The 26,609-nt window shown below is 41.2% G+C and overlaps 2 protein-coding genes across 2 annotated transcripts; both read right to left on the bottom strand.

Annotated features, from left to right (window-relative positions):
- Positions 1–16: 16 nt before the first annotated feature.
- LOC139938252 (replication protein A 70 kDa DNA-binding subunit-like) lies at positions 17–25,886 on the bottom strand. Its single transcript, XM_071933665.1, has 17 exons — positions 25,706–25,886; positions 23,818–23,865; positions 23,018–23,108; positions 22,654–22,759; positions 21,304–21,464; positions 19,834–19,981; positions 18,998–19,169; positions 17,581–17,776; positions 7,343–7,482; positions 5,946–6,094; positions 5,493–5,625; positions 4,732–4,794; positions 4,083–4,196; positions 2,267–2,374; positions 1,532–1,618; positions 1,166–1,245; positions 17–1,001 (listed from the first exon to the last, which is right to left on the bottom strand). The coding sequence occupies exons 1-17, from the start codon at positions 25,736–25,738 to the stop codon at positions 977–979; spliced, it is 1,854 nt and encodes a 617-aa protein (XP_071789766.1). The 5' UTR covers positions 25,739–25,886; the 3' UTR covers positions 17–976.
- Positions 11,111–16,649, bottom strand: LOC139938079 (uncharacterized). The gene is made up of 2 exons (XM_071933458.1): positions 16,541–16,649; positions 11,111–15,989 (listed from the first exon to the last, which is right to left on the bottom strand). The coding sequence occupies exons 1-2, from the start codon at positions 16,647–16,649 to the stop codon at positions 12,055–12,057; spliced, it is 4,044 nt and encodes a 1,347-aa protein (XP_071789559.1). The 3' UTR covers positions 11,111–12,054.
- Positions 25,887–26,609: the final 723 nt, after the last annotated feature.

Below are 26,609 nucleotides of genomic sequence, written 5' to 3'. Positions count from 1 at the left end.
TTGGGTGTAGGGTGGGGGGGGGGGGCTTACCACAATTCCCCATGTAACCCCAAATAAAATATAACACAACCCAATGTGCAGGTTTGTTTGGCACTCTGTGTACATAGGTAGGCCTACATGCATTTTAACTGACCGAAAAATCTTAAGTTTTGCAAATCTCCCAAAACACAGCTCTGCCCCCCCCCCCCACCACCTGCGCAAAAACTAAGAAAGTGCCAACAAGAACTAACTTGGCAGTATAAAATCATGCTTTGGTCATTGTGTAAGACTTACCCTTGATCATTCTATTAAGTAAACAGTACATGTACATGGAGAATACATAAGCTTACATCAAAACCTTTTGAAAAATAAATTCTACAAAAAGTGTTTCCGAAAATATCTTGCTTGGTGCAGCCACATGGACTTTTCTTAACGCTAAACATTGTAGTGTAAAAAGTGGTAGAAAAAATTGATATCCCCTGTTTGTCGAGTCAAAGTGAAGGTAACTTTTAAAACAACTATAACTAGACACTTTGCACTGGTCTGTGAACACATTTCATTCTGATCAGGAAACGTATTGAAGGACATTTGTTTTCCAGAAACTCTCTCAAAGTTTCCTTGTTGACTTTGCATTGTACACATTTAACGATGTGTTATTATTACAATGTTTTAAAATTCTGTAAACATTGTAATTCAGTCTTAGTGCTGCTAGATTTTTGATAAACCATTTATCTATACAAACAGTTTAAAATTCATGGGCGTGCCCACACAAAAGTAATGGAGAAAGATATACATAGGCCTTGATCCATCGGTATGATAAGTATGATGGTTCCGAATGGCGAGTTTTAATATGTCAGGTAAGAGCTCTGATTGGTCAAGAAGGAAGGTTAAGGCTGTGGCGAGAGATCGGATAGGTCGGGATGGAGAGTTTTGCCAGCGACAAAAGCTCTGATGGTGAAGGCTGTGATCAGAGCTCTGATGGGTCGGGATGGTGAGTTTAGGCTGCAGCCAGAGCTCTGATGGGTCGGGATGGTGAGTTTAGGCTGCAGCCAGAGCTCTGATGGGTCGGGATGGTGAGTTTAGGCTGCAGCCAGAGCTCTGATGGGTCGGGATGGTGAGTTTAGGCTGCAGCCAGAGCTCTGATGGGTCGGGATGGTGAGTTTAAGCTGCAGCCAGAGCTCTGATGTCTGTGATGAGTTTCTTGGAGAGTTCCTTGTTGTCAATTGGTTGGATACCAGCGCATGTACACTTTAGTCGAGCCTCCTCCTGCGTAGAGATAACAGAAAGATAACGCTCCTTTTAAGTTCCTTCAACACTTTTTAAAAACCCTACAATATTTTAGCCCAAATTATCAAATATGGAAAAGTCAGTTTATGCTAAAATGTTCACAAAAATTGTTTTCTCTGAATTTTCCAAATCAGAGTGCGAAAAATAATAACAGCCAAACAAAAACCAATATTAGAAAATGTAGAAAGCGCTCCTCTGAATTCAAAAACAATTCAAGAATACATTATTATTTGACTCATGGAGGGGGGAGTTTAGTTCTACTTACATTATATGTTTCCATCTTGATGCGCATCCGGAAAATAAATGTCTCAAAGGAAGCCGCTTCAAAGACATTGTTGTAACCGATTTCATCCTGCGTGTAGAACAAACCAATATTTTGCAGAAAATCAGTCAAACTAGCACTTCAAAATAAATGATTGTAACTTTTGCATTTCACCAGAGTTGTGGATGACAATACTTAATTTTACTTTTTATTTTGCTCGAAGGAGAACACCCAATCACCCTTGGTTAGGTTACAACAATAATTATAAACTCCAAAAAAAATATGATAATAATAACAAGTTATATAACACTTTTACACCTGTAGGGCATCTGTCTCAAAGCGCTTCCAACATTATTACCCCTGGTCACAGCATACAGCCTGTGCAACAAATATGCGCTACTCGGCTAAATCAATCACAAGAACCATCTCTGCCCTCAAAGGTACCCATTGACCCCTGGGTGGAGAGAAGCAATTATAGTTAAGTGTCTTGCTCAGGGACACAAGTGTCACAACTCCCGAACCCACACTCTGCGGAACTGAATCACAAGAGCTTGAGTTCCGTGCTCAGCCCACTACCCTCTAATGTTATTGGCCTGACGTTTTGACCCTGACGTTTTGACCCCGTCTTTCTAGACGGCCTTCGAGAAAAATTCTGCCCTAACCTTACAGTTGGGCTGGTTTTATTTTTTTTTTAATTGACCTTGGACACTGCTATGGTTAAATTGAATTAATACAAACCGTATCTCGGAGTGCCCCCAGTTCGTCTGCCGTTTTCCCGAGAACCTGCTCTGCTGTATCCTGGAACATGGTTGTCCATTGTGTGTTGGTGGCATCCGCGATGTTGGCCTGTTGCCGAAAAAAGGGAGAAGAAAAAAATGATTGCAAAAAAAAGAGAGACATTGCAGGACCTGCAATTACAAGGTTGTGGGTTCGAATCCTACCGAGCTATCTGCTGATTTCACAATGACTACTAGACTCAAATATTGTCGTCTAGTGACTGAATCACAATTTTTTAATTTGTGCAACTCATAATCAAAGCGCCCATATGGACTGTAAAAGGGGTAACCCTGTTTCAGCCCTAGGAGTAGGTGGCAACGGGCTCTGGAAAAAAATAATTGTAGCCCACACCTTGAAGTGGCCTTCCGGCTTTGTGTGTCCCCTTGTGGGAGTTTGCAGAGTTCCCTTAACGGGAAGATAATCTAACCAAACATTAATCACCATGATCACTTGTAGAAAAGACCTGCTCGAGTCCATAGTAAGCAGCTTCACTTTAGAAATGTACTTGAAATAATCTTTACAAATAATGAAGCGTACACTTAAACCTGGGCCCAATTTAAAAGAGCTGCTAAAGCAAAAAGATTGCACATTAATTATGCCTACCAGAAACAGGTTATCGGCTAAAACACCATGTGTAGTGCACCATTTGTGACTGGTATCCTGCTCAAAACTGCTGTGCAGGTATCCTGCTCAAATCTGCTGAGCAGCAAATTGTTAAGCAATATTTTATACTTAAAGCAGCTCTATGAAATTGGGACCTGGGCCCAATTTCAAAGCGCATAGCGCTGGTAAGCAAAATTTTGTGCTTACTGTAGCAGACAAATTTGCTAAGGTGCAAGCGTTATTCACAAGTTAGCAAAAAAAACTGGGCGGCCGTATTGCGCGTTTACCATGGATTTGCATTGTGACGTCATTTATGTTTGAGCGGTAAGCACCGGAAGGTTAGCATGCCTTTCGTGTGCTTGCGGTTAGCAGTGCTATGAAATCGGAAATCGCACAGTAAGCACAAACTCGGCCGCTAAGCAGCGCTATGAAATTGGGCCCAGGTCCTTGTTTACTCCGAGCATGAAGTAAAAGCTTTTGTTTTCCTTACAATTTATAACAATATTAGTTTTTTTTTTTTTTTTACCCATACACCGATGTGTGTTAATAGCACTGTATACTCGGTACTTTCCCGAGTCCTGTGAAAAAATATCACAGGCATGTTACTCGGGTGGGATTCGAACCCAACAAAATGTTAAATTTGCATCAGGGATAAAGAACATTCATTTTGTTTTTTAACCATATACACCGATGTGTGTTAGCACTGTATACTCTGTACTTACCCGAGTCCTGTGAATATATTCTTAATCCCCGATGCAATGTTAACATTTAATAAACAGTTTGCAGTACCCACTGCTAAAACATAGGATTCGAACTGCCTCTAGCTACCGGGCAATCTCGGTGGTCTAGCTGGTAAGACACTGCTCTAGAATTGCAAGGGTCGTGGGTTCGAATCCCACCCGAGTAATATGCCTGATTTTCTTTTTCCACAGAACTCGGGTAAGTACCGAGTATACAGTGCTAACAGACATCGGTGTATATAAGTAAAAACCAAAATGAATAATTTATTACAAGCTGATTTATTCGTTTTAAGATTTCAGAAAGGCCCCTGACAACTTTATCACAAAATCAACAATAATATGAAGCGATTCAGTGATTTTTATGCTCTATTTCTCGGACATGTACAGAAAATGAACGCTTCCAAAATGTTTTTTTTTTTTTTGGTGCTACTTACAGAAAGCAGGAGTCTATATTGGAAACCAGGGTAATCCTTGGCACACTTCTCACAATGGTATGTTCCGTCCCCATTATCAGTGACTTTCTTGTTGCATTCCGACGATGAACACGCCTAAAGAAATAAAGAAAAATACAACAATTTCAAACATTGAAACAGAGAGAGGAAAATGCGGCTGTGCATTATCACTTTTCTAGGACTGTTCCTGAAGTTGGGCAAAATGTTGTGGTCACTGTTTAAACATTTTGATTTTCTTTTATTTTAAATTGTTGGTGGGTGGGTCATAAAAATTAATTAAAAAAGCGAAACGCTTTTAAATGTGGGAAGAAAAGCGATACATATGTTCAAAGGTCAATAAGATTTTTATATGGTTATATTTTCATTTCTTTCAGAATTTATCTTTAACAAAAAATAAAATAAAAAAAATTGGGGGGGGGGATAAAAAAACAAAAATATTCTTTGAAAAACTGTGAAAACAACATCCCTGATATATGTAGTAGGCTGAAATAAAAGGAAAAACTTAGGGCGTCAAATATTCATTTTACACTTAGCTATGTTCTGCTATCTCCCTAATATTCTCTAAAACCCAGTCCTCCATTTAACACTTTTTAACGATTTGTTGTCAATTTGTGTTTTTTTGGAAACTCACCGTGTACATGCTGTTGTCCTTCTTCATGAAGATGATCGTCCCCTTTGTGGTGAAGTAGTCAGGCTGTAATTCAAAAAATATGTACATTAATTATATATTTTATTATCATTTTCTTTATAATTATCCAAACTGTTTGCCAGAGGTAACATTGCATCGAATTGTACTTAAAGACAGTGGACACTATTGGTAATTGTCAAAGACTAGCCTTCACAGTTGGTGTATCACAACTTATGCATAAAATAACAAGCCTGTGAAAACTTGAGCTCAATCGGTCATTGAACTTGCGAGATAATAATGAAAGAAAAAAACACCCTTGTCACACAAAGTTGTGTGCGTTCAGATGGTTGATTTCGAGACCTCAAGTTCTAAATCTGAGGTCTCGAAATCAAATTCATGGAAAATTACTTCTTTCTCACAAACTATGGCACTTCAGAGGGAGCCGTTTCTCACAATGTTTTATACCATCAACCTCTCCCCAATACTTGTCACCAAGAAAGGTTTTATGCTAATAATTATTTTGAGTAATTACCAATAGTGTCCACTGCCTTTAAGCACAAAAAGTAGCTCAGCAAAAAAAAAATATTATGCTAACCAGAATATGGTCACCAGCCAGGCTACCATGTCATGTGTACAATTTTTGACTGATATCCTGCTTATTTCTGCTAAGGGGAAAACTATTAAGCAGCTCTATGAAATCAGGCCCTGGTGCCAATTTGTCATACTTATTTATATTCCCAGCCCTTAGTATTCTCTAAGCTTACCTTTTCTCCTTGTCCAAGGTTCTGTGAGACGACCTCTTCTAGGGTCAACCATTTGGCGTTAGCCCCACCTCCACCGCCCATCCTCTGTCCAGAGATGGACTGGACATCCTGAGTACGGCCTACCTTGTCAAACCTTTACAAGAAAATTAACAATACAACATCTGACAACCTAAAAATAAATAATAATATAGCACATTTTACAATAACCGTCTCAATGCACTTTACATCTTGTTGATTAATCTTGTTGATTTGTTGCCCATTATTTTCCAGAAAGACATCAGGGGTCAATTTCAAAAAGAACTTAGGACCAGTCCTAGGAAATATTAAAAACTGAAGGCTAGTCCCAACTCGAGATAAAGTGCTTAGTCAGCAAGCAACTGTTTTGTTAGCAAAAACCAATTCTGTAATGTTCCTTTTAAGATAGAAGTTCTTCACTCCGCCATGTTGACTTACCATCCTTTAAGTTGGTGTGCTCGTGGGATGTCGGGATTGATCTGCACCGTACTAGACATGAGTACCGAGAGAGAACGCCCACCAAAATCAGACAATCTGGCTCCCTTCACTGCAATCACCGGGTTACTGGATCCATCAAACTTTTCAGCCTGCGGAAATGTTATAAAGGATTTAGTTAGTGTAATAATTTGCCATTACAGTGTCATGGCCGAGTGGTCAAGAGCATTGAATTCAAGTTCTGGTGCTAAGTCACCAGAGTGTGGGTTCGAATCCCGGTCATGACACTTGTGTCCTTTAGCAAGATACTTTACTGTAACTGCTTCTTTTCACCCAGAGTTATAAATGGGTGCCTGTGAGAGTAGAGGTTGATAATGAAAAAGTCATACAGCAGCTCAGGGCTGTATGGTCACCATCAGAGAGCTGAGAAAGATTAAAGGAATGTTATTGGCCTAATGACCAGGGCACTAATGTAAAGCGCTTGAGAGTGAGACGCTATTGTGAAATGGCTATCACTGATAGTATCAGGCATACAACTGTAACTTCACCAAAAAAAGAGGAAATTACAGAATGTCAATGATTTTGTGTAGTATTTTTAAAATTTTGAATGGTAAAACCGAGATTAAAAAAAAAATCAGCTGCTTCGAGGAAAAGTTGCATGCCTGGGCTATATAAGAACTACATGTAGTTATTATTAATATTAATAATAACACTGCGCTTTATCACACCCCTAGGGGTGTATCAAAGCGCTCAATATTTTCTCCTGCAAGGTACATGTTTGTGGAGCTACGTTTTGAAGTGCGAGACCAATTCCTTTACATAGTACCATGTAATGGTTTACAAGGTGCTGTGGCGCAATATGCTGCCGATCAGACCAGGAACACCGGGGCGAACCCCTTTTCTTTTCGATAAGTGCACTGGGTTCTTTTTTGTGCATTACACAACACACAGGACCAACGGCAGCTTTACATCCACTCCGAAGGATGCAGCAATAATGGTTCAGTGTCTTGGTCAAGGACACTGGTGTCTTGCCCTTGATTCAAACCCACACTCTGCTGATCAGAAATACCAGAGCTTGAATCCGGTGCTCTTAACTGCTCGGCCACAACATGCTAGAGTTTGGGGGTTTAACCGTTTAACATTTGGAAGCATAGCAACATAGGGTTCGAACTGCCTCTTACCATCGGACAATCTCAATGGTCTAGTTGGCATGACACTGCTCTGGAATGCAAAGGTCGTGGGTTCGAATCCCACCCGAGTAATATGCATGTGAATTTTTTTTTCACAGGACTCGGGTAAGTACCGAGTACACAGTGCTAACACACGTCGGTGTATATGGGTAAAAAACAAAATGAATATTCATAGCAATGTAGTTAAAGTCTTGGCTCAATTAAGCTTACATCATTTCCCCACAGTGTGAGATTGACAATCTTCTCGGAGTCATCAATGATTTGGAGCTCCCTCTTGGTCAGCTCACGGTTAGTCGTCTTGGTCGTTATCGTAGATACATCACCGGTACTCTTCACCACACCAATGATATCTGAAATGTCAAACAGAGAAAGGTTTTGTTTGCATTATAGAGAGTGTGTGTGTGTGTGAAAGTCCTAAGACCCTTCCCATGAAATATGTAAATGGTCTTGTGTGCACTGCGCACTAACACTACTGGTTAACAAAACAAGGGAATATGGAAAGGTTTGCAGTAACACCATGTAATGACCATCTCTTAAAGAGTTGGGGTGTATCTGAAAAGAACAGTTAGTTTCAACTCCTGAGTTGAAACCATGATGTGAAACCATTGGTTCTTTTCAGAACCACCCCAACTCATTAAGAGAAAGTCATTACATGGTGTTACCGCAAACCTTCCATATTGTATTTCCACCATGCAAAGTTTCAAATCCTACTTAAAATTAGGGAACATCTCACCTTTTTGTTTGGGGTTGATGGTGAGGTGTGTGCTTTTGCCTAGTGCACAGCTCTATGGCGTTTGCCCATCTATAGTGTCTGTACGCATGCGTGAATGTAATCAGCACCAGCAGTAGCTTTGGCTTGGTTGCTAAAAACTATGCAGTAAACTGCCTTAGCCATAGGCAGCCAAAGTCACTTTAGCTGCAAACAGCTGTTTTTTGTTTTTCGTCTTTTTTGGCCACATCTCAATCTGAACGTTTCTACTCGTTTCCTAATCACCATCCCGTTACTGGTGTTCAGGTTTTTTCATAATAATAATAATAATTGTGGCTTCTTATATAGCGCACATGTCCGTCACTCAATGACGCTCCTGGTGCTGTAACATACAGTATTTCCTGCAAGATGTGGGACTTCGTTTGAATTATGAGACCTAATTCTGATAGAACCATGTAATGCTTTTACAAGGTACTGTGGCGCAATTTGCTGCCGATCGGACCAGGAACACCGGGGCGAACCCCTTCTCTTTTCGATAAGTGCACTGGGTTCTTTTACATGCGTTACATAATACATGGGACCAACAGCTTAACGTCCCATCCGAAGGACAAGCAATGGTTAAGTGTCTTGCTTTAAAAGGACACAAGTGTCACGGCTGGGGATTCGAACCCACACTCTGCTGATCAGAAACACCAGAGGTTTTTTTTTTTTTTTTACCAGCTCTATAAACAGAAAGATTCTAGAGCCCAAGGTTTCTCTGGATTCTGCGCTTACGATCACCATTCTCCGCTTACATACAAGCATCGAATTGCAGCGCTAGCTAGCTGTGTAAGTTTAGAATGCCTAGGAACGAGGAGTATTCACGCGCACTAGCCAAAATTCCCTGCTAACCAGTGAAATATACACTTGCCGTGTACACAGAATTCCCTGCTTCCGTAAAGCGCTGATTCAGTGCTTACAGTAAGCAGAGCCATAAAGTTTGGCCCTGTACTTATTGACCCCTTGCATATTGAGATCATGAAGAGCGCCCTCACTGAGGTCAAAGAAAAGCCTCAACCATAGAATTAAATATAAGAACTAGAGGGTGCACTGGCGATGCTTCTTGCACAAACGCGACGGGACCGCAAGGAGACACGCGCGCGCCATTCTGTACGCGTTGTAGTACACATTGGAATTTGTGTTTATTGAACGTTGAAACGCAAAATGGCCGCACAAACACACGCCATGTTCTGTCAACTTAGAAAATGGCCACCTGTGCGCATGCCGGGTCGCGTATATAGGCCAGTGCGCCCTCTAGTTCTTATATATAACTCTATGGCCACAATCAAGAGTTGTGTGAACACATGTGCATGTTTCCATTGAATGACTTCAGCAAAGGCAGGATATATGCAAAGGGATCATTAGAGTGTCTTTTTTGCGGAGTCCTTTAAAGAGAAGCAATTTATCATAATTTTTGACTGCATGAAGGCACTTTCAACTCAGCCTATAATAAAATATTATTATTCTTAGTAAATATTTTCCCATATCTATGGCGAAATAAACAGTAACAATTTGTTTGCTTGTATTGCAATGCATTATTTCAGTTTACATCTGCCATTGAGTGTCAAAAATACTCCACACTAAAAACAGACCCAAATACCCCAGATTCAGATAACTTGTTAAATGTCATGGTTTTTTTCTAACTAGTAATAATGCAAGAGTCTGACATACTGATTCAGTGATCATTTGAATGGTCAAAAGATTTTCTGAAATCCAGGAATTTTTAGCAAAAACTACACCATCAAATCAGAGTGCTGTATAAAAAAAAAGTGTCTTGCTCGATGACACAAAATGTCTTGTCCCGGATTCGAACCCACACCAAGATGACCAAGACACAAGAAATTGATTCCAGTGTACCGGAGCAATTAGCCATTTATTTACAACAGAGTAATTTACCAAATAATAAACAAGACATTTCTTCTTTTATTTAATCTTGGGTATTCATCAATATCCATAGTAAGAAATTGGTAAGAATTACATTTTTCGACAATACATGCAATATGGTTAAACAAGTTTTTTTAAAGAAAAAACAAAAGGCTTTGAAAATTTGCATGGTGGGAGTGAAATGTGTAAATCCTTTTGAGAAGTGTTGGTTCTGAACAGAACCGGTGGTCGACAACTCAACAATGCGATCAGTATGCTATGATCTTCTTTAAAGGCATTGTACACGTTCGGTAATTGTCAAAGACCAGTGTTCTCACTTGGTGTATCACATAATAAGCATAAAATAACAAGCCTGTGAAAATTTGGGCTCAATTGGTCATCGAAGTTGCGATAAAATGATGAAAGAAAAAAACACCCTTGTTAGACGAATTTGTGTGCTTTCAGATAGGAATAAAAGACTTCTTTTATTAATTTTCTGAGAAACTACCTCTCTCTCAAAAACTACGTTACTTCAGAGGGAGTCGTTTCCCACAATGTTTTATACTATCAACAGCTCCCCAATGCCCGTTACCAAGTCAGTTTTTAAGTTAATATTTGTTTTGAGTTGTTACCAAACGTGTATCTTCCCTTTAAAGAAAAACAAGAATGTGTAAATTTGTAAAAACAAGTAATATCAAGCCGATTGCATACTTTAGCAATCATGTATTGAATGTTTTCAACCCTTTTGCCTGCTCACTTTCAAAAGTGACACAATCATTGACTACTCTGCGAATACATGTACTTGGCATGCGGGAGTTAACTAGCTTTGGCAAACTTTAGCAAATAAAATATTCATTGAATATTACAAAATTATACTTTGGAATTTGTTGGTACACAATATTAAAAAATAATTTTGCTTGCAAAAGCAATACAAAAAAAAAGACCTTCACAACTAGAAGGCAATTGTGATGCAATCTTGTAGTATTTCACTTTCACTGGGTGAAAAAATTCCCATGGAGTTAACCATGAAATGATGTGCATACTATCGTGGTTAGCAACCAAACTTTGTTACAAACTTGAACTTGAACTGTTTTGATCTAGAAATTAATAGGGTTTCCTGTCCCACTACCAGAAATAGATGCTCTTTAGTCACTGACTCAACGTTTTATTATTGCACTCATTCACTCGTAACTTTCTTGTATGTACTTGGCTCGTCCCCTTCATTGCATCTGATAAAGAAGTTGTTGCTTTGAAAGCTCATGCACTTTTTTTGGAAGTTGTTAGTCTCATAGTACTTACTAGACTAGTGTGGCAGGAGATTCTGTCCCCGATCGTCGCCCCCCCCCCCCCCAACTTGATTCTGTCCCTCATACAGCAAACTGTGTACAAACTTCTTCTGATAGCACCCTCTTTTGAAACATCCTCCTTCAGCCCATGTTAACAATTCGTTAAATGGGGGACAGAATCGCTGGCGGACAGGTTTCCCTGTAACTTTCACTTATTCAGCATGTTACTATTAGAGAGTCATGTTGACAGCTAGTTTTCTCAATCTTGAGCACAAAAATATTGCAAAATACAAGTTTACTTGTTTTTGTAAAAGCTTTCAAAATGTATATATGGCCACATTAAATTTGGCAGTTATGCTGAACCAACCAGTTAACCAATATCTCTCTTTTACGGTCATGATTATAAAACAAACCATCTTTGGGTAGTAATTTTCAGTACTAGCTTTGGCAAATTTTAACAAATAAAATATTCATTGAATATTACAAAATTATACTTTAGAATTTTTTGGTACACAATACTCAAAAATAATTTTGCTTGCAAAAGCAATACAAAAAAAAGACCTTCACAACTAGAAGGCAATTGTGATGCAATCTTGTAGTATTTCACTTTCACCGGGTGAAAAAAATTCCCATGCTAATCTGCAGGATTATTTTGAGTAATTTCTTCCATAAATTATGAGAATATCATTGTCACAAAGAAACCACGACTAAACCAAGTACAGAAAACATTATGAAAAAAGCCTGACAAGTTCTTTTTCGGTAAAACAATGTGGTGTTAGTTCACCTTGAAATAGTCAGCATCTCTGCCTTAAGTTTACTAAGATAGCATCAGCATCAGCACCGGAATCTCGGACTTGCCTCCCAAGCATAATGGAAAACTAACATGTTTGTTTGGTTTTGGTTTTACTTTCATTGGTTACTCTCTCAAACGCTGTACCATCTCTAGGAAATAACAGATGATTGATCAGTTCTTTGGACTAATTGTGTAGACTAGAATCATGTCAGTTTTCAAATAATCAACAAATTCAGTCGCCTGGTTTGCTTTTCTTATTTTTCTTTGAACCATTCCATCCTCGTCTCCCATCAGACCTTCCACCTCTACTTTGACGATAACTCGAGCTCTGTGTCGTCGTTCTTCTTCCTTCTATGGTGCTAAGACCATGAATGGGTGATAACCTCTGACCCTCACGTGAACTCTGCTCTTCGTTTGATCTTTCCCCTGGTCTAACTGTCCTTTGGAGTGTTGTTCTGAGATCACCAGAAGCTCTAGGTTGTGTCATTTCTTCAAGAGTTTGAAGATATTCAGCAGATAATGTATCAGAATCTAAAGATGGAATCTCTGTTGGCCATCCACTTTGCGCACCCTGGTCTGTGACAGCACCCTCAGTTGGCATCCATTGTGACTGATGGTGTCCTAACGATGCCCGTGTGCCTCCAACTACAGTCCACTCGCTATCGTCCTCTTCAGGAGGGTGCTCCTCAAATAAGGCCTCCTCCGCCGGCAAAACCTCCCCGGACGCGTCCTGCATGTAGCCCTGCTGCTCAGAAGCTGCACCACCGTCAGAGTCATAGGACACAGGAAACCCATACTGCTGGAACGAGAGACCAACAGACATCTGTAAAGTTTGACTGATCTCCTGCAAGCTGCTGAGAATCAGCTTTGAGTCCTCGGCTCGTTGTTCTGCCGTACACAGGCGATGGCGCTCCACTTGAAGGCCTTCGCGAGAGACTTCAACACGATCTTGCTCAAGGGCGAATCGCTGTCGATCCAGACTCAGTTGATCTCGCTGAAGCTGCAATTGTTCTTGCATTGCCTTCAGTTTCTCTTGTTCTGTCTTCAAATGATCTTCAGCAATCAGAAGCCTCCCTTGCTCCAGGAGGAGACGCTGGCTTTCAAAGTCTAGACGTTTGCGTTCAAGTGCTAGCTGTTCGCGCTGTACATCGAGATGATCTTGCTGTAACTCTTCAGTCTGATCCTGCTTCACTAAGAGGTTCTCATCAGGAATGTGGGTCGTTGCTGAAGGCTTAACTTTGGGCCTTACTGGTTTCAAGCCTAAATCAGAACTTTGAACTCCATCCATTTCAAAGCTTGGTGTGGTTTGAGAGTCACTCTTTTCTGTTTTTGTGTCTGTAGCTTGGGTATTGTTTGAAACAGAATCATTGAGCGTATTTCCGTCAGGTTGAGCAACTGACTCAGCATCTGTCTGCATATTAGACAGTGATGGCTTAGGTATCTCCAACTCTGATACTGTGTCAGTGTTAAAGAAGATCTCTTTAGTGCAAGACGGGACAACAGTATCAGTAACTTTCACGTCTTCAACATGATTGGTGGCGCGGTTTGGTTTTACATGAGAGACAAAATCATCAGCTCTTGATGTCACTTTTGACTTGAAATCTTCCTGAGGGTCAAGTGGCTGTGAGACTTGAACAGATTTTGAACCTGCTTCTTCAATGACCTCATTAATGGTCTTTGGCTCAACTCCAACTTGTGAGTTTTGACTTACACTTTGGGTCATTGAATTCTCTGATGGAGATAATTCACTGGCATCATTTGCTTTTGATGATCCAGTTGCGGTTTGGAGCTCAGTTTCAAGGGAACCTGCATCTTCATTTGCATCTTGCCTCGATTCCAGCAGATTCTTAGGAAGTGTGGTGGTATCAGTCCAAGAGGCTTGTTCATCCTTTGAGATTGAAAGAGACTTACTCATGGCCTGACAGCTTTTCCCTGAGCTCCCCGAGTGGCTAGACAGGCTCTGGCTGGACAGGCTCTGGCTAGGCAGGCTCTGGCTAGACAGGCTCTGGCTAGCGTCATCAGACTTTGAGTAGGAAGCCAACTCGCTGTCAGATTCGGAGCTGTCCTTATCATCAGAATCATCAGTTGATTTGTCCTCTTCAACCGACCTGAATGAGGTTGCTGATTTAGGCTCACTGAGGGATTTGACATCTTCTTTAATAATCTTTTCAGTTCCGTCTTTCTGAGAAGCAAGTTCCCCTCCCTGGTCTTGGTCAGTCTGTACCCCCTCCTGGTCCTGGTCAGCCTGTACCGCTCCCTGGTCCTGGTCAGTCTGTACCCCCTCCTGGTCCTGGTCAGCCTGTACCGCTCCCTGGTCTTGGTCAGTCTGTTTGTCAACAGCAGCATTTGAGACATCGCTCTGCTCAGCTCTCTCCGAGGAAGGAGACTGCTGCTTGGCTTTCTTGCGTCGTTTTTTACGGCGACGAGTTGAGTCTCCAGTTTTTGCAGTAGACTCTTCAGCCGGACCCTTGAGACTGTCTGCAGGAAGTTCATTCTCATTTGATGGTGATTCTACATTGTCAACTGATGTTTCTTCAACTGGTGTGTTCCTCGACTCAGCTTTACTCTTTGCCCTGGCTGCTTTCTTTCTCAAACTCGCCAGAGCAGCGTCACGTCTCTCTTGATCTATGGCACCACCCCTGGTGTTGCCAGTTTTTGTCGGTTTGACATCAGCAGCGATGTTCCGGATGTGCTGTGCAAGCGCAGCCAGTTCTGGTTTGGCGTTCAGTTCGATCTCCGGTGCAGCAGCAGAAGCATTTCTCTGGTATCCTGAAGGACGTACTTGCGTTGGTGTCGCTTGAGGGACAGGTGATGGTGTGGGTGCAGAAGAGGTTTGAGGAGCTGTTGTGGAAGGCACAGGGCTTCTAAACACTGGAGCTCCTTGCTGCCCCTGCATACCTCTGTGGGTACCGGGAGGGCCAGGTGGCCCATTTTGGAAGACACGTATCATTGGTGTCGGAGGTTGACCTGGCCGACACTGAAACTGAATCTGGAATGCAGCGCCAGCATTGACAGTTGAGGTTGAGGGAGATGGAGCCACTGTTGATGAAACAGTAGCAGGCATCCCTGGTCTTTGACCAATTGTAGGATGCTGATGGTGCATAACAAATGTTGGTGCTACTGCGGTCACAGCATTTCCAGGAGGTAAATTAGGCGGTACATTTGAAAATACTACCTGTGGACCTTGAACAACATGATGATGGTGCACGGTAGACGAAGACAATGTTGAGGTGGTAGCAGACCCCGATGCAGACACAGCAGTCTCAGGTCTAGGACCAGCTACTAGATTATGATGGACCACAAAACCTGAGGTCGATGTACCAGTAGTGCCAGTCGACACCAATGTCGATGTAGTAGGCACCAGCATCCGCAGACCGGGAGCCGCATGTCCAGACGATAAACCAGGCGGTGCATTTGAAAATACTACTCTAGGTCCATGAACAACATGATGATGGTGCACGGTAGAAGAAGACATTGTTGAGGTGGTGGCAGACCCTGGAATCTCAGTTCTAGGACCAGCTACAAGATTATGATGGACCACAAAACCGGAGGTTGTCGTACTAGTAGTACCGGTCGACACCGATGTTGATGTAGTAGGCACCAGCATCCGCAGACCGGGAGCAGCATGTCTAGATTGTAAACCAGGCGGTGCATTTGAAAATACCACTCGCGGTCCATGAACAACATGGTGATGGTGCACTGTACAAGAGGAACTTGTTGAGGTGGTGGCAGACCCTGGAGTTGCAGTTCTGGGACCAGCTACGAGATTATGATGGACCATGAAACCCGAGGTCGACAACCCAGTAGTCCCCGTCGACACCGAAGTTGATGTATTAGGCAGCGTCGCCCTCAGACCGAGCCCAGGGTGCTGATGGTGCATGATGCGAATCATCGGACCCGTCCCTCGGAAGCCAAAGACCTGCTGTTGTGTTCCTCCGGGTCCAGGCACCATGAACCTCTGAGTGGGAAACCCTTGAAAAACCTGTTGAGTTCCTCCTTCCCCTGGCACTGGATGGAAGACGGTGACCTGATGACCTTGCCCTGTTGCTGGCTGATTAGCTTGACTGGCGGTTGTTGTTGAGACAGATAGTGAGGGTACGGGTAGTACAGTAGCTACTGGTTTGGCAGCAGGTGGTCCACTGCTACTGGACTCTGCGGTTTTGTTCTCTAAAAAGTAAAAAGAAAACTTCATTTGAGCTCTTTAAGATTTAAATTAAAAAAATTCTTTCTAAAAGTTGTAAGCCTACAAAGGTCAACTAGTTTGCGCTCTTTAATACTTTTCAGAAAATTTAAGAGGGTATAACAATTATAACAATCAATCACGATGAGAACGTTTATTAATAAACCTTTTGAATGAGTAATAAAAGTCAGCTCAATAAAAATTTCATGAACAAAATAATTTAACAAAAAAAGAAGGCAAATTAATAGTTTCATGCATTTTTCAATACAGCTCCAATACAGGGGATGGAATGCTTGATTATAGCTGACCCTTTGATTGGCATCCTTCCCAGAAATTTATCATCAATAACGATGTTTAAAAAGAAACAACAAAACTCACTCATACCTTTTTTAATCATCTGTTCTGTAAATTTCTTCTTGAGAAACAGTCTTGAATCTTGAAGTGTCCATATTTATTCTTGGCTTCAAAAAGTATGTTTTTTTGTGTTTTTTTTTTTTTAATACATGATGAAAGCGCAAACTGTTTCTGTGGTACAGACGTGCGTCATCATATCCATACGCGCAATCGCCCATCACTTCCCCAATGTGCATGAGTGGCGCGAAAAGAAGTTTGGATGAGAAACGAGTCCAAGCAACACGGGTGACCATCATAATAACCGCACTGATTTTTTAAGCAATGCGCATTATACAAGAAAACCTTTGGGCAGTTATGTTAGTTAACAGCATGACGTCCATCTTTGCAGTTTGATTTTTTTCAACGTTTAACTGTACTCGGTTACCCACATTGCATCGCGGTAGATTTGAAAGATGGAGCTTGTGCATATGGGCGATATGACTCCCCAAATAGTCGGTGCGAGTGACGTTAATGCATAGTATTCCTTTTGAAGAAATACACAAAGAGCATTTTTAAGGTCAAGGGAACAATTTACCCACACTATTTTTTGTTTGTTTTATATTCAAAATGACCACATTATTAAAACAGTTTTTTCGTTTCTGTTTGTAGGGATACATGTATTAAAGCCATTGGACCCTTTCGGTAAACAGTAATGTCATGACATGTGTTTAAAATAAATCCGTCATTTGATATTCTTTTAATGTTTTCTCAAAAAGTAAAGCATTTCATGGAATAATATTTCAAGAGAAGTCTTTCACCATTACCTTCTGTAAACCCTGTAAATTATTTGAAAAATCTGTGAACTTTTAATTATTTTTCTGTACCGAAAGTGTCCAATGGCTTTAAGTCTTTGGATTGCTTTTACTTCTATTTGATTGATTTTGTTTATTGCGTATCTTTGATTGTTTATTGCTGATTACTGTTTTAACAAACAGATCGTTCTTCCATTTTTTTCGCAACTGAATTGCAGGAATTGAAAGTACATAAAGATGACACATTATCAAAATTTCAAACAACAAAATAACATAAATATTTGAAACTTTGCAAAATTTAACCCTTTGGCTTTTAAAATAGGTCATGTTTTGCAGTTATCACAAATCAAACTGAAATAGAAAAGAAGACAAAAAACAACAACCAGCATTTCATCCCCTAGATTGGTTTCGGACAAACGTTCTCTCCTCTTACCAAGCATAGTATCCTTGCTCATGTTCTCCAGCTGCGAGACCGTCCTGAAATCAAACTGCATCGTAGGGATGGACTCATCTTCCTCTTCGCATGGCACCACCGTCGTGTCGTTGTTGAACGTCATCTCGTAGTCGTTGGTAATGGACGTGTATTGTCTGTTGGCGGACTTCAAAGAGCCTCGAGATATGTAGTAAACCTGAAGAAAACCAAGAAAGACATTTTTGAATAAGCGTTGAAATCTGGAAAATCTAAAGACCACTGATGGCCGACTTCAAAGTTCCTTGAGATTATGTAGTGAAGAAAACCAAGAAAGAATTTTTTTTTTAATAAGCCTGCAAATCCGAAAATCTAAAGACCTCTGTTGGCAGACTTCAGAGTGCCTCGAGATAAGTAGTAAAACCTGAAGGAAACCAACAAAGACATTTTGGAATTAGCGTTGAAATCTGAAAATCTATCTCGAGATAAGTAGTAAACCTGAGGAAATCCAAGGAGGATGTTTTTGTACAAGGACTTTGAGATACAATCCAAGAATCTTATAACCTCTTGCAAAGGGCACATCGCTGAGAACAAATAATGGAAAAGCACAGCATGTGAACATACAACCATCTGCCATTGAGAGATAATCTTCAGAGGTTGATATGTTTGAAAGGATGTCAGACAACTCGTCCGTCAGACAACTCGACAGTTCGGACAACTCGACAGTTCGGACAACTCCACGGTTGAGACAGCTCAACCGTTTGGACGACTCTACGGTTCAGACAACTCGACTTTTAGACAACTCGACGGATGGCCAAGAGGACTCAACGGTTGAACAGACCTCCGTTACACAAATTTCCTGTAAACCCTTACCCCAACCCTACCCCCCCCCCCCATTCCCTGCCCAGTGTGCGCCCCGTGCTGAGGCCCCCGTCACGGCCATCCGTCGACTTGTCTTGGTCCTAAGTCGAGTTGTCTGTCAGTTGAAAACCTAAGAGCGATCCTCCTCAGGGAGCTGAGAAAGAATAAAGGAATGTTATTGGCTCAATGACCAGGGCACTAATGTAAAGCACATTTACAGGTTATTGTACAATTCGACCAAAGGGTGAAAGAAAGTGATCCCGTGCGTTTTGCATACACAAAAGGTGTACATTTTGGTTGATTTTTTTTGTTAGGGGAAAATTCAAACACGGATTAAGTAGGAAGAAATCGTTACTGGAAAAAGGACATGGTTAAAAATACACTAGTCACATATCAAAAGTTTCCTCTTACTAAAAATAGTTGGTTACTACATGTACATGTAACACACAACTCTTATACATGAGTATCAGCAACTTTTAGGTATACATGGCAAAACCATGGTCAGTCGCATTACGGTCAGTCGCATTACAGTTTTTCCAGTCAACAGATAAATGTTAACCTCAATCCATACTTATCTCACCTTTCCGACCTCAATCATGTCATAGAATTTGTCGCACTGATCTTTGAATGCAGTGGCTCTGATCTCTCCGGACTGATCACAGAGATCCAATGAGAACAGCTTGCCCTCTCCTCTGGAGTTACTCCAAGTCCGGATATTAGACTTGCTGGACACGCGAGCCTTGATGGTCCACCTGTGCAGAATGAAAGATGAAGGCTTTGTTGAGAGCTGCCATCACACACCACATTTACTGGTCCCCTGTCTTTACCCGCAAAGATAAAGACAGGCACTGGTGCTACAGACCAAGATATTTCATTAGATACAATTATTTCACAGGATAAACTTGCAGCTTAAAGCTTTCATATAGCCTGTGTTTTGATTGGTCCGAGGTCCAGATACAGCGTGCATGATGTTTGTACACAATGTACTTGCACACGTACAGGGCCCAATTTCATAGCACTGCTAAGCTCGAAAATTTGCTTAGCATGAAATTTCTCCCTTAATAAAAATAGGAATTCCAACCAAATTTCCACGTGATTTTCAGGACAAGCAAACAACAGCTGCATACCAGTGTAAGAACCAACATGCAACAAATGGAGTTTGGTTGGTAATCCAAAATGGAGTTTGGTTGGTATCAAGGAAGGAATTTCATGCTAAGCAAATTTTTGTGCTTAGCAGGGCTATGAAATTGGGCCCTGGTATGTAATGTTGTATTATATGTATTTACATGTATATGAACGTATAGTTTTACTGTGAATCTCTATGTGAAATGAATACAACGTCAAAGGTACATCCGTAAGGATCTGTTCGCTCGGTCAAGGTAGGTTTCTAGCGTAATAATCGGGCTATGTACCCACCTGTTCTGGTAAGGTGTGAGACTGCTGATTGGCTGAGCTTGTTTAGGTGGACTCATCCCTGAAGCGGCGGCACCTCCATAGTTTGGCTTGTTGTAGCTACCACCAGCACCCTGGAAGCTGCTACCCTTATTAACCGACATCGGTGAGGCTGGTTAGAGAGAGGACGACAAAATGAGAGAGGTTAGAAAAGACAGATTGCGGCAAAAACATCAACACAGTTTGGCTTGTAGCTACCACCAGCACCCTGGAAGCTGCTACCCTTATTAACTGACATCGGTGAGGCTGGTTGGAGAGAGGACGACAAAATGAGAGAGGTTAGAAAAGACAGATTGCGGCAAAAACATCAACACAGTTTGGCTTGTAGCTACCACCAGCACCCTGGAAGCTGCTACCCTTATTAACTGACATCGGTGAGGCTGGTTGGAGAGAGGACGACAAAATGAGAGAGGTTAGAAAAGACAGATTGCGGCAAAAACATCAACACAGTTTGGCTTGTAGCTACCACCAGCACCCTGGAAGCTGCTACCCTTATTAACTGACATCGGTGAGGCTGGTTGGAGAGAGGACGACAAAATGAGAGAGGTTAGAAAAGACAGATTGCGGCAAAAACATCAACACAGTTTGGCTTGTAGCTACCACCAGCACCCTGGAAGCTGCTACCCTTATTAACCGACATCGGTGAGGCTGGTTGGAGAGAGGACGACAAAATGAGAGAGGTTAGAAAAGACAGATTGCGGCAAAAACATCAACACAGTTTGGCTTGTTGTAGCTACCACCAGCTCCCTGGAAGCTACTACCCTTATTGACTGACATCGGTGAGGCTGGTTGGAGAGAGGATGACAAAATGAGAGAGGTTAGAAAAGACAGACTGAGGCGAAAAAACATCAACACAGCTCCCTGGAAGCTGCTACCCTTATTAACTGACATCGGTGAGACTGGTTAGAGAGAGGACGACAAAATGAGAGAGGTTAGGAAAGACAGATTGAGGCAAAAACATCAACACAGTTTTTTGTGTTTTAATCCCAACAGATGCATGTCCATATTTGTATGTTATACTTTGTAAGTTTTTTTTTGTACAAGGTGCTATGACGCATTCAGCAGCCACTGCCAAAAACACCAGGGCAAACCCTCTCTTTGACGTGCCTTACACAACACACAAGACCAATGGCTCCATGTCCCATCCAAAGTTTTTAGCCAGAGATGGTAAATAGGTGTCAAAATTTGCTTGAATCTTAAAAAACTGGGTGTCAAAATTGTTCACTTACAAAACATTTACATGTAAATGAGAGATCAAACTGGACGTCCAAATTTAAAATAGGGTGTCCGAAAAGACACCCAGACACCTCTCAGCCTAACACTTTGGTCCCAACCAAAGAACGAGGCAATATTTGTTAAGTGATGATGTGGCCTCAAAACCAAACACACACACAAGATATCAAGAGTTTTGGACACAAACAATTCCGTTCTTACCTGCTGGTTGTCTCATTGGTTGTTGTGGTGTTGCAGCCTGCTGCCCATTGGAACCGCCCCCAGTGCTGGGTCCTAGGGGCAGGGCGACAGGGTTGCCCATCTTGCCCCCGACCTGAGAAGCCGTAGCTATGACCTTTACCTCCAGGACTATCACCACACGCCTACAAACAAATATAAAAGTTTTGTTTTAAATATTGGTTTTATATCTGCCAAACATTGAAGTGGAAAGAGAACACCTTTTTGGGCAATGCAGGGTTCGAAATTAACACTAGACCGCAGGGCCGAGGCCAGTGATTTAAGTGTTTGGCCTATAAACCTACGACCGTACAATTCCTGTGGTTTTTGAATAACACCTCACTGCATTTTTAATTAACACTGGCAAGAGGTAAATACTATTATATTCAGTTGAGCGAGAGGACGTCTTCAGCGGACGCCTTCTCGGGAAACTCTGATGGTCGTCTTCCACACATCCCGGTCCAGCATCAGCGTCCTAAGCTCAGATGTTTCCTGTTGTGTTGCGTCCTTCTTCAGCTGATAGATCAGCTGAGATCTACGAATGTAATTCTCCTCCTGCCCTTGCTCCTGATTCCATCAATGGGTTCCCAGAGAACTAGTGGGCTCACAGCTAGCTCTGGATGGCGGACACAGTGTCCAGCAAGCCTCATCCTTCGTTCCCTGATCTTAACAGTTACCCTTAGTAGGGCAGCGTAGAGATTGCTCTGGGCAGGAGCAATCTGGTTTTACTTGGTGTTAAAGCTTGGTGTTACTGCAAACCAAATAGACTTTGGCTTTTCCCAAAAACATCTCATATGTGAAACTCTTCTTATTATTATTTGCTCTTCTCATTTTCCCCAAAATTTGAGCCCTGCGTTGCATGGTGAGGTATCAAAGTCTATTTGGTTTGCAGTAACACCAAGCGGTAACACCAAGTAAAACCAGATTGCTCCTGCCCAGAGCAATCTGGTTTTAAGGCGCCAGAAACACGCCTACACACCTCTGCCCATAGTTCGCAACAGGCTGCCCATAGTTCGCAACAGGGATCGGCACTTGTAGCCTGGCAGATAGGAGTTTGACTAGGAGAGGCCGTTTTTGAGACGCAGACCATATGGGACACTTCATAGGTGTGGATTGGCTCAGAACTCCACACAATCCCGGTCATTCCTTGCCCTTTGACCCCCGAAGTGTATGCTTGGGTTGAACATGTTCTTGTGAGAACTTGTATTTGTATAAAAGAGAACACCTGTTTTACAAGTCCAAAGATAGCAAGGCCAGAAGTTGCGTATGTTAGATTTTCAGATTTTATTTTTTATTTGTTTGTTTTGGTTAAATCCCAATGCTGTCATTTCTTACCTGTTACCTGCCAGGCTGTTGCAGACATAGCGCTCCAGGCAGATGACTGTGTTTGCTTCCAGGTTGCCATCAGTTACCATCTGGTTCAACTGCACAGCCAACATGGCTGCAAAGACCAAATGGAAAAAACAAAGATGAACAAAGTATCGCTATGGTTTAAAGCCATTTCATGACAGCCACCAACTGCCACAAATTTCGTCTCAATAGAAGGCCTTGGATTTCATTCTTGAGGGGCACAGAAATTTTTGTATTGGAACTTTGCAGAGGGCACCACAGCAAAAGCACAGGGCATTATGGCAATTGTGGTGGGTGCCATGGGTAATTTTGAGGCCTGTAATAAACACGGAATGATAATGCAACATACCTGAATTATTGTGAATTCCATCTGAAAGGAGTATCCGGTAACGATCCACGGCATTGTTTGTAGTTGTTGATTGGTTCAGTTTCTTCAGTGCCTTCACAAGTTATTATTAACAAAAGAAATGATATTAAATATAGGAATAAATGTTTCCACACTGACACAACTCTCTAACAATTCTAGCTCATGACTTTTTGAGATTCAGTCTTGCAGGGTTGTGGATTCTTTACACCGTAATTGGATATTATTTTTAAACAGAAAAATAGAAGACTGCCAGACTTTTTCCGTTATGACTTTATTGGCCCTACACTCAAACTAATGGCCTTGTGCCTGTAGACAAGATGGTGTATATTAATAAGGGAATCAATGTGTGGCGGGTTTAAACCACTAGTTGAAAACCGACTCAACACACTTTGATTCCCATTCATAAATACCTTTTTGGTCCAAAAACATCAACACTTCTTGGTCAAAAGGTAAAAAAAATGCAAAAATTATAAATTTTCAATGATTTCTTTCAACACAACACCCCTCCAGCTATGAAATGGTAAGGCCCTCGGGTAAACAACTCCTTATATGGAGATGATGTGCGCATCGCGCGTATAGCGTTATGTGGCACAACTGTTTCAACTGTTGCTCTCGACTAATAGGAATGAAGAAACTGTCTTATAACACTTTTTACTGGTGTTATATCATCCGTTCAAACAACCCCTCGTGATGCCCTCTCGACCAATCAGAATGGATAAACTGGCTTAGGTATTTATGAATTTTATTTCATAGTCAGTTTTTATTTTTTTTCTCCTACTTACCAAGAGTTGGAATACCGGCTTGTCAACTTGTGTACCATCATTGATTGCCTGTAAAAAAATACATCCCACATGACATAAAACTGTTGTTTATTATTGAACCAATTGAGAATCGGACCAAACACCAAACAATAATTATTGACACATGATTAGATTCCTTGATGTATCCCTTTCAAGAAGAGAACAGCATACTTTGCGAGATTTTATTTCAAATTAAGTTATTGAAGATGTTCTGTCCCAACTAAGAATCAACCCGACTATAGTCGAGTGTCCAACACTACAGTTGGGACAGCCTAACTATAGTTGGGGGGGGGGGGTAACCAACCAGTCCCAACTTGAGTGTACAGTTGGGACAGCCCGACTATAGTTTGGGCCAGTCCCAACTATAGTTAGGACCAGTCCCAACTCGAGTGTCACACTACAGTTGGGACAGCCTAACTGTAGTTGGGGGGGGGCAATCGACTAGTCCAAACTTGAGTGTACAGTTGGGACAGCCTGACTATAGTTTGGGCCAGTCCCAACTATAGTTAGGACCAGTCCCAACTCGAGTGTCACACTACAGTTGGGACAGCCTAACTGTAGTTGGGGGGGGGGGGCAATCGACCAGTCCAAACATGAGTGTACAGTTGGGACAGCCCAACTATAGTTGAGTGTGCTGTTACACGTTCTGTCTCCGACAGCCAAACTATAGTTGAGATCTGTAGTAAGGAATTGGTCAAGCAAACGGTGGACCCATCCATGGGTGGTCGCCCATTGCATCATTATAAGCTGCTGTCATATGTCCAAATAATGTAACCTGGATAAATGGATTTGTATTTTTTTTCCCAGTTCTTTTCCTGAGGGGATAGGAAAATACTTAATAAATAAATATCCACTGACTGATCATAACACAATCGGGCAATCCCACGCATGGTTAGGCTGCCCAACTGTCTCACTCTGATGCACTGACAGCCTGACTAATAAATGGAATCAGGCAATCCCAGCTATGCCTATTATTAAAATAGAAGTTAGTTTCTGGCTAATTTATAAAATTAGTTGGGCCTTTATTGAGCTGTCCCGGCCAATTGCATGACCTGTGTCTTGTGTGTTCCCATCACTCTCATTCCCAACAAAGTGTGTAACAAACACTGGTCAGTGGTCCCATCATCAAGATTATTTAATTAATTAATCTATTTAATTAATCTTATCAAACAACTTCTTATCTATTGACTTAACTTCCAATTTGCATTGCCTTTGATTTGAATTTGATTTTGATACTTTGGAAGGAAAAGTTTCCGTATGGCGCCACCACTTTTTCATTCGATATGAAATAATATAGTATCTAATTTACCTCAATGAGATATCCCTTTTTGTAAAAATGAGTGAAAAACTGGTGGCGCCATTCGGAAAGTTATCCCAATTCTAAAGTTGGGACTGAACAAAGACAAAGTAACATTTATGATTTAGCACTGTCAAAAACTACAACTTCTAAATGTCTACCATGTCTACAGCATGTACACACGTTAATGATTGGAACATGTCCTTGCACATTTAAATCGATCATCACATGTTTGTATTGTACTGCAGCTCAACTCAACATAAAAATACAGTCCAAACAAATTGTGAAATACACACATACGCCAGTAGCCCCATCAAATGGTCCAATCCACTCCGTATCCTTGGGAGTGGATTTGAACAATTTATGGGGCTAAATAGGCCAGATGTCCATCCAAACGTTATAAACAAGCGTTGATTAAGCCATAAGCCATGAATACTGCTCAGGCAGCCAGGTCTTGAACAGCACCTGAGTGACAGTCACACACACGACTCACATTCACAAAATGAACTAACTATTCTTCAACGAACTAGCCCCCACAAAAGTGGGACTAAAAATGAACATTATATTTCCCACCTTCAAGGCTCCGGATGATAGCTGTACACTCATGATGTCTCACTTTACAGCATAACTTAGTAACGTAGATGACAGAACTAAATAAGACTAGATTTTCTGAATTATTTCATGAGCAGGCGAGTCGTGCACTACAAATAAAAACATCAGTGCCAGTTATATCCAAAATCCCGCCTGTTCAATGGCGCGCTCTTGTGGTCCTAAAAAGCATGCGCACTTTGAAGAAGATAATCGACGACTGTTGCATGACCGCGTAATAAAGTTTAAACAGCTGTGTAAACAGAAAATAAATGGGGAAAAGAATCGCGCACTCCGACACACCGGAGTGGCATGGAGGCGAACTGTAAATAGGCTCAGATTCAAATAATAATTAATGACTAGTAATTCAAGTAAAACACTCTCGTTGTGTTATTTTCAATCGCATTACACCAAATTTGGAAGATTTTCCTTCTTTTTGTACACTTTTTTACCAATGTTTTTACTGTTGTGTTTGACAAATGAATTTGTTTTAAATTAATTTGCCAAATGTTTGTGTTACAATTAATATGTATATTAAATAAGTAGGCCTACAGCATCCAATAACTCTTTTTATTTTAGCTGAACCCAAATACATAATAGTTGCGAGTAAGTATGTCTTTTATTTTTACGTTATGGAATATTTTTTTTCTGAAATTGTTGATTGTAAAAGAGCCCTGGTTCAATCCAGGGTTGAGAGTCAGCATTGATTAAAATGTCTGAAAAGCTCCACATTTTTGGAAGCATTTAGAATTGATAACGTTCTACCTTTTGATAATTTTTTTTATTATTATTTCAAGGAGCTTTTGGAATATTTCCATCCTCAAAGAAACGGATAAAGAGCAGGATTATTAAAGTCAAAAGTGAGACATGAAATAGTCTAAAGTCAGAA

Source organism: Asterias amurensis, chromosome 6 (genome assembly GCF_032118995.1).
Source record: "Asterias amurensis chromosome 6, ASM3211899v1".
NCBI lineage: Eukaryota > Metazoa > Echinodermata > Asteroidea > Forcipulatida > Asteriidae > Asterias > Asterias amurensis.
Note: the sequence above shows the minus strand (reverse complement) of the source record. Positions and strands in the feature narration are given on the sequence as shown.

Coding starts and splice junctions, on each gene's coding strand:
- LOC139938079 (XM_071933458.1), bottom strand. CDS start 16,649: ATGGTCACCCGTGTTGCTTGGACTCGTTTCTCATCCAAACTTCTTTTC. Junction 15,990..16,540: donor GTATGGATATGATGACGCAC/GTCTGTACCACA, acceptor TTTACTTTTTAG/AGAACAAAACCGCAGAGTCC.
- LOC139938252 (XM_071933665.1), bottom strand. CDS start 25,738: ATGAGTGTACAGCTATCATCCGGAGCCTTGAAG. Junction 22,760..23,017: donor TGGAATTCACAATAATTCAG/GTATGTTGCATT, acceptor TGGTCTTTGCAG/CCATGTTGGCTGTGCAGTTG. Junction 19,170..19,833: donor CTCACACCTTACCAGAACAG/GTGGGTACATAG, acceptor CATTCTGCACAG/GTGGACCATCAAGGCTCGCG.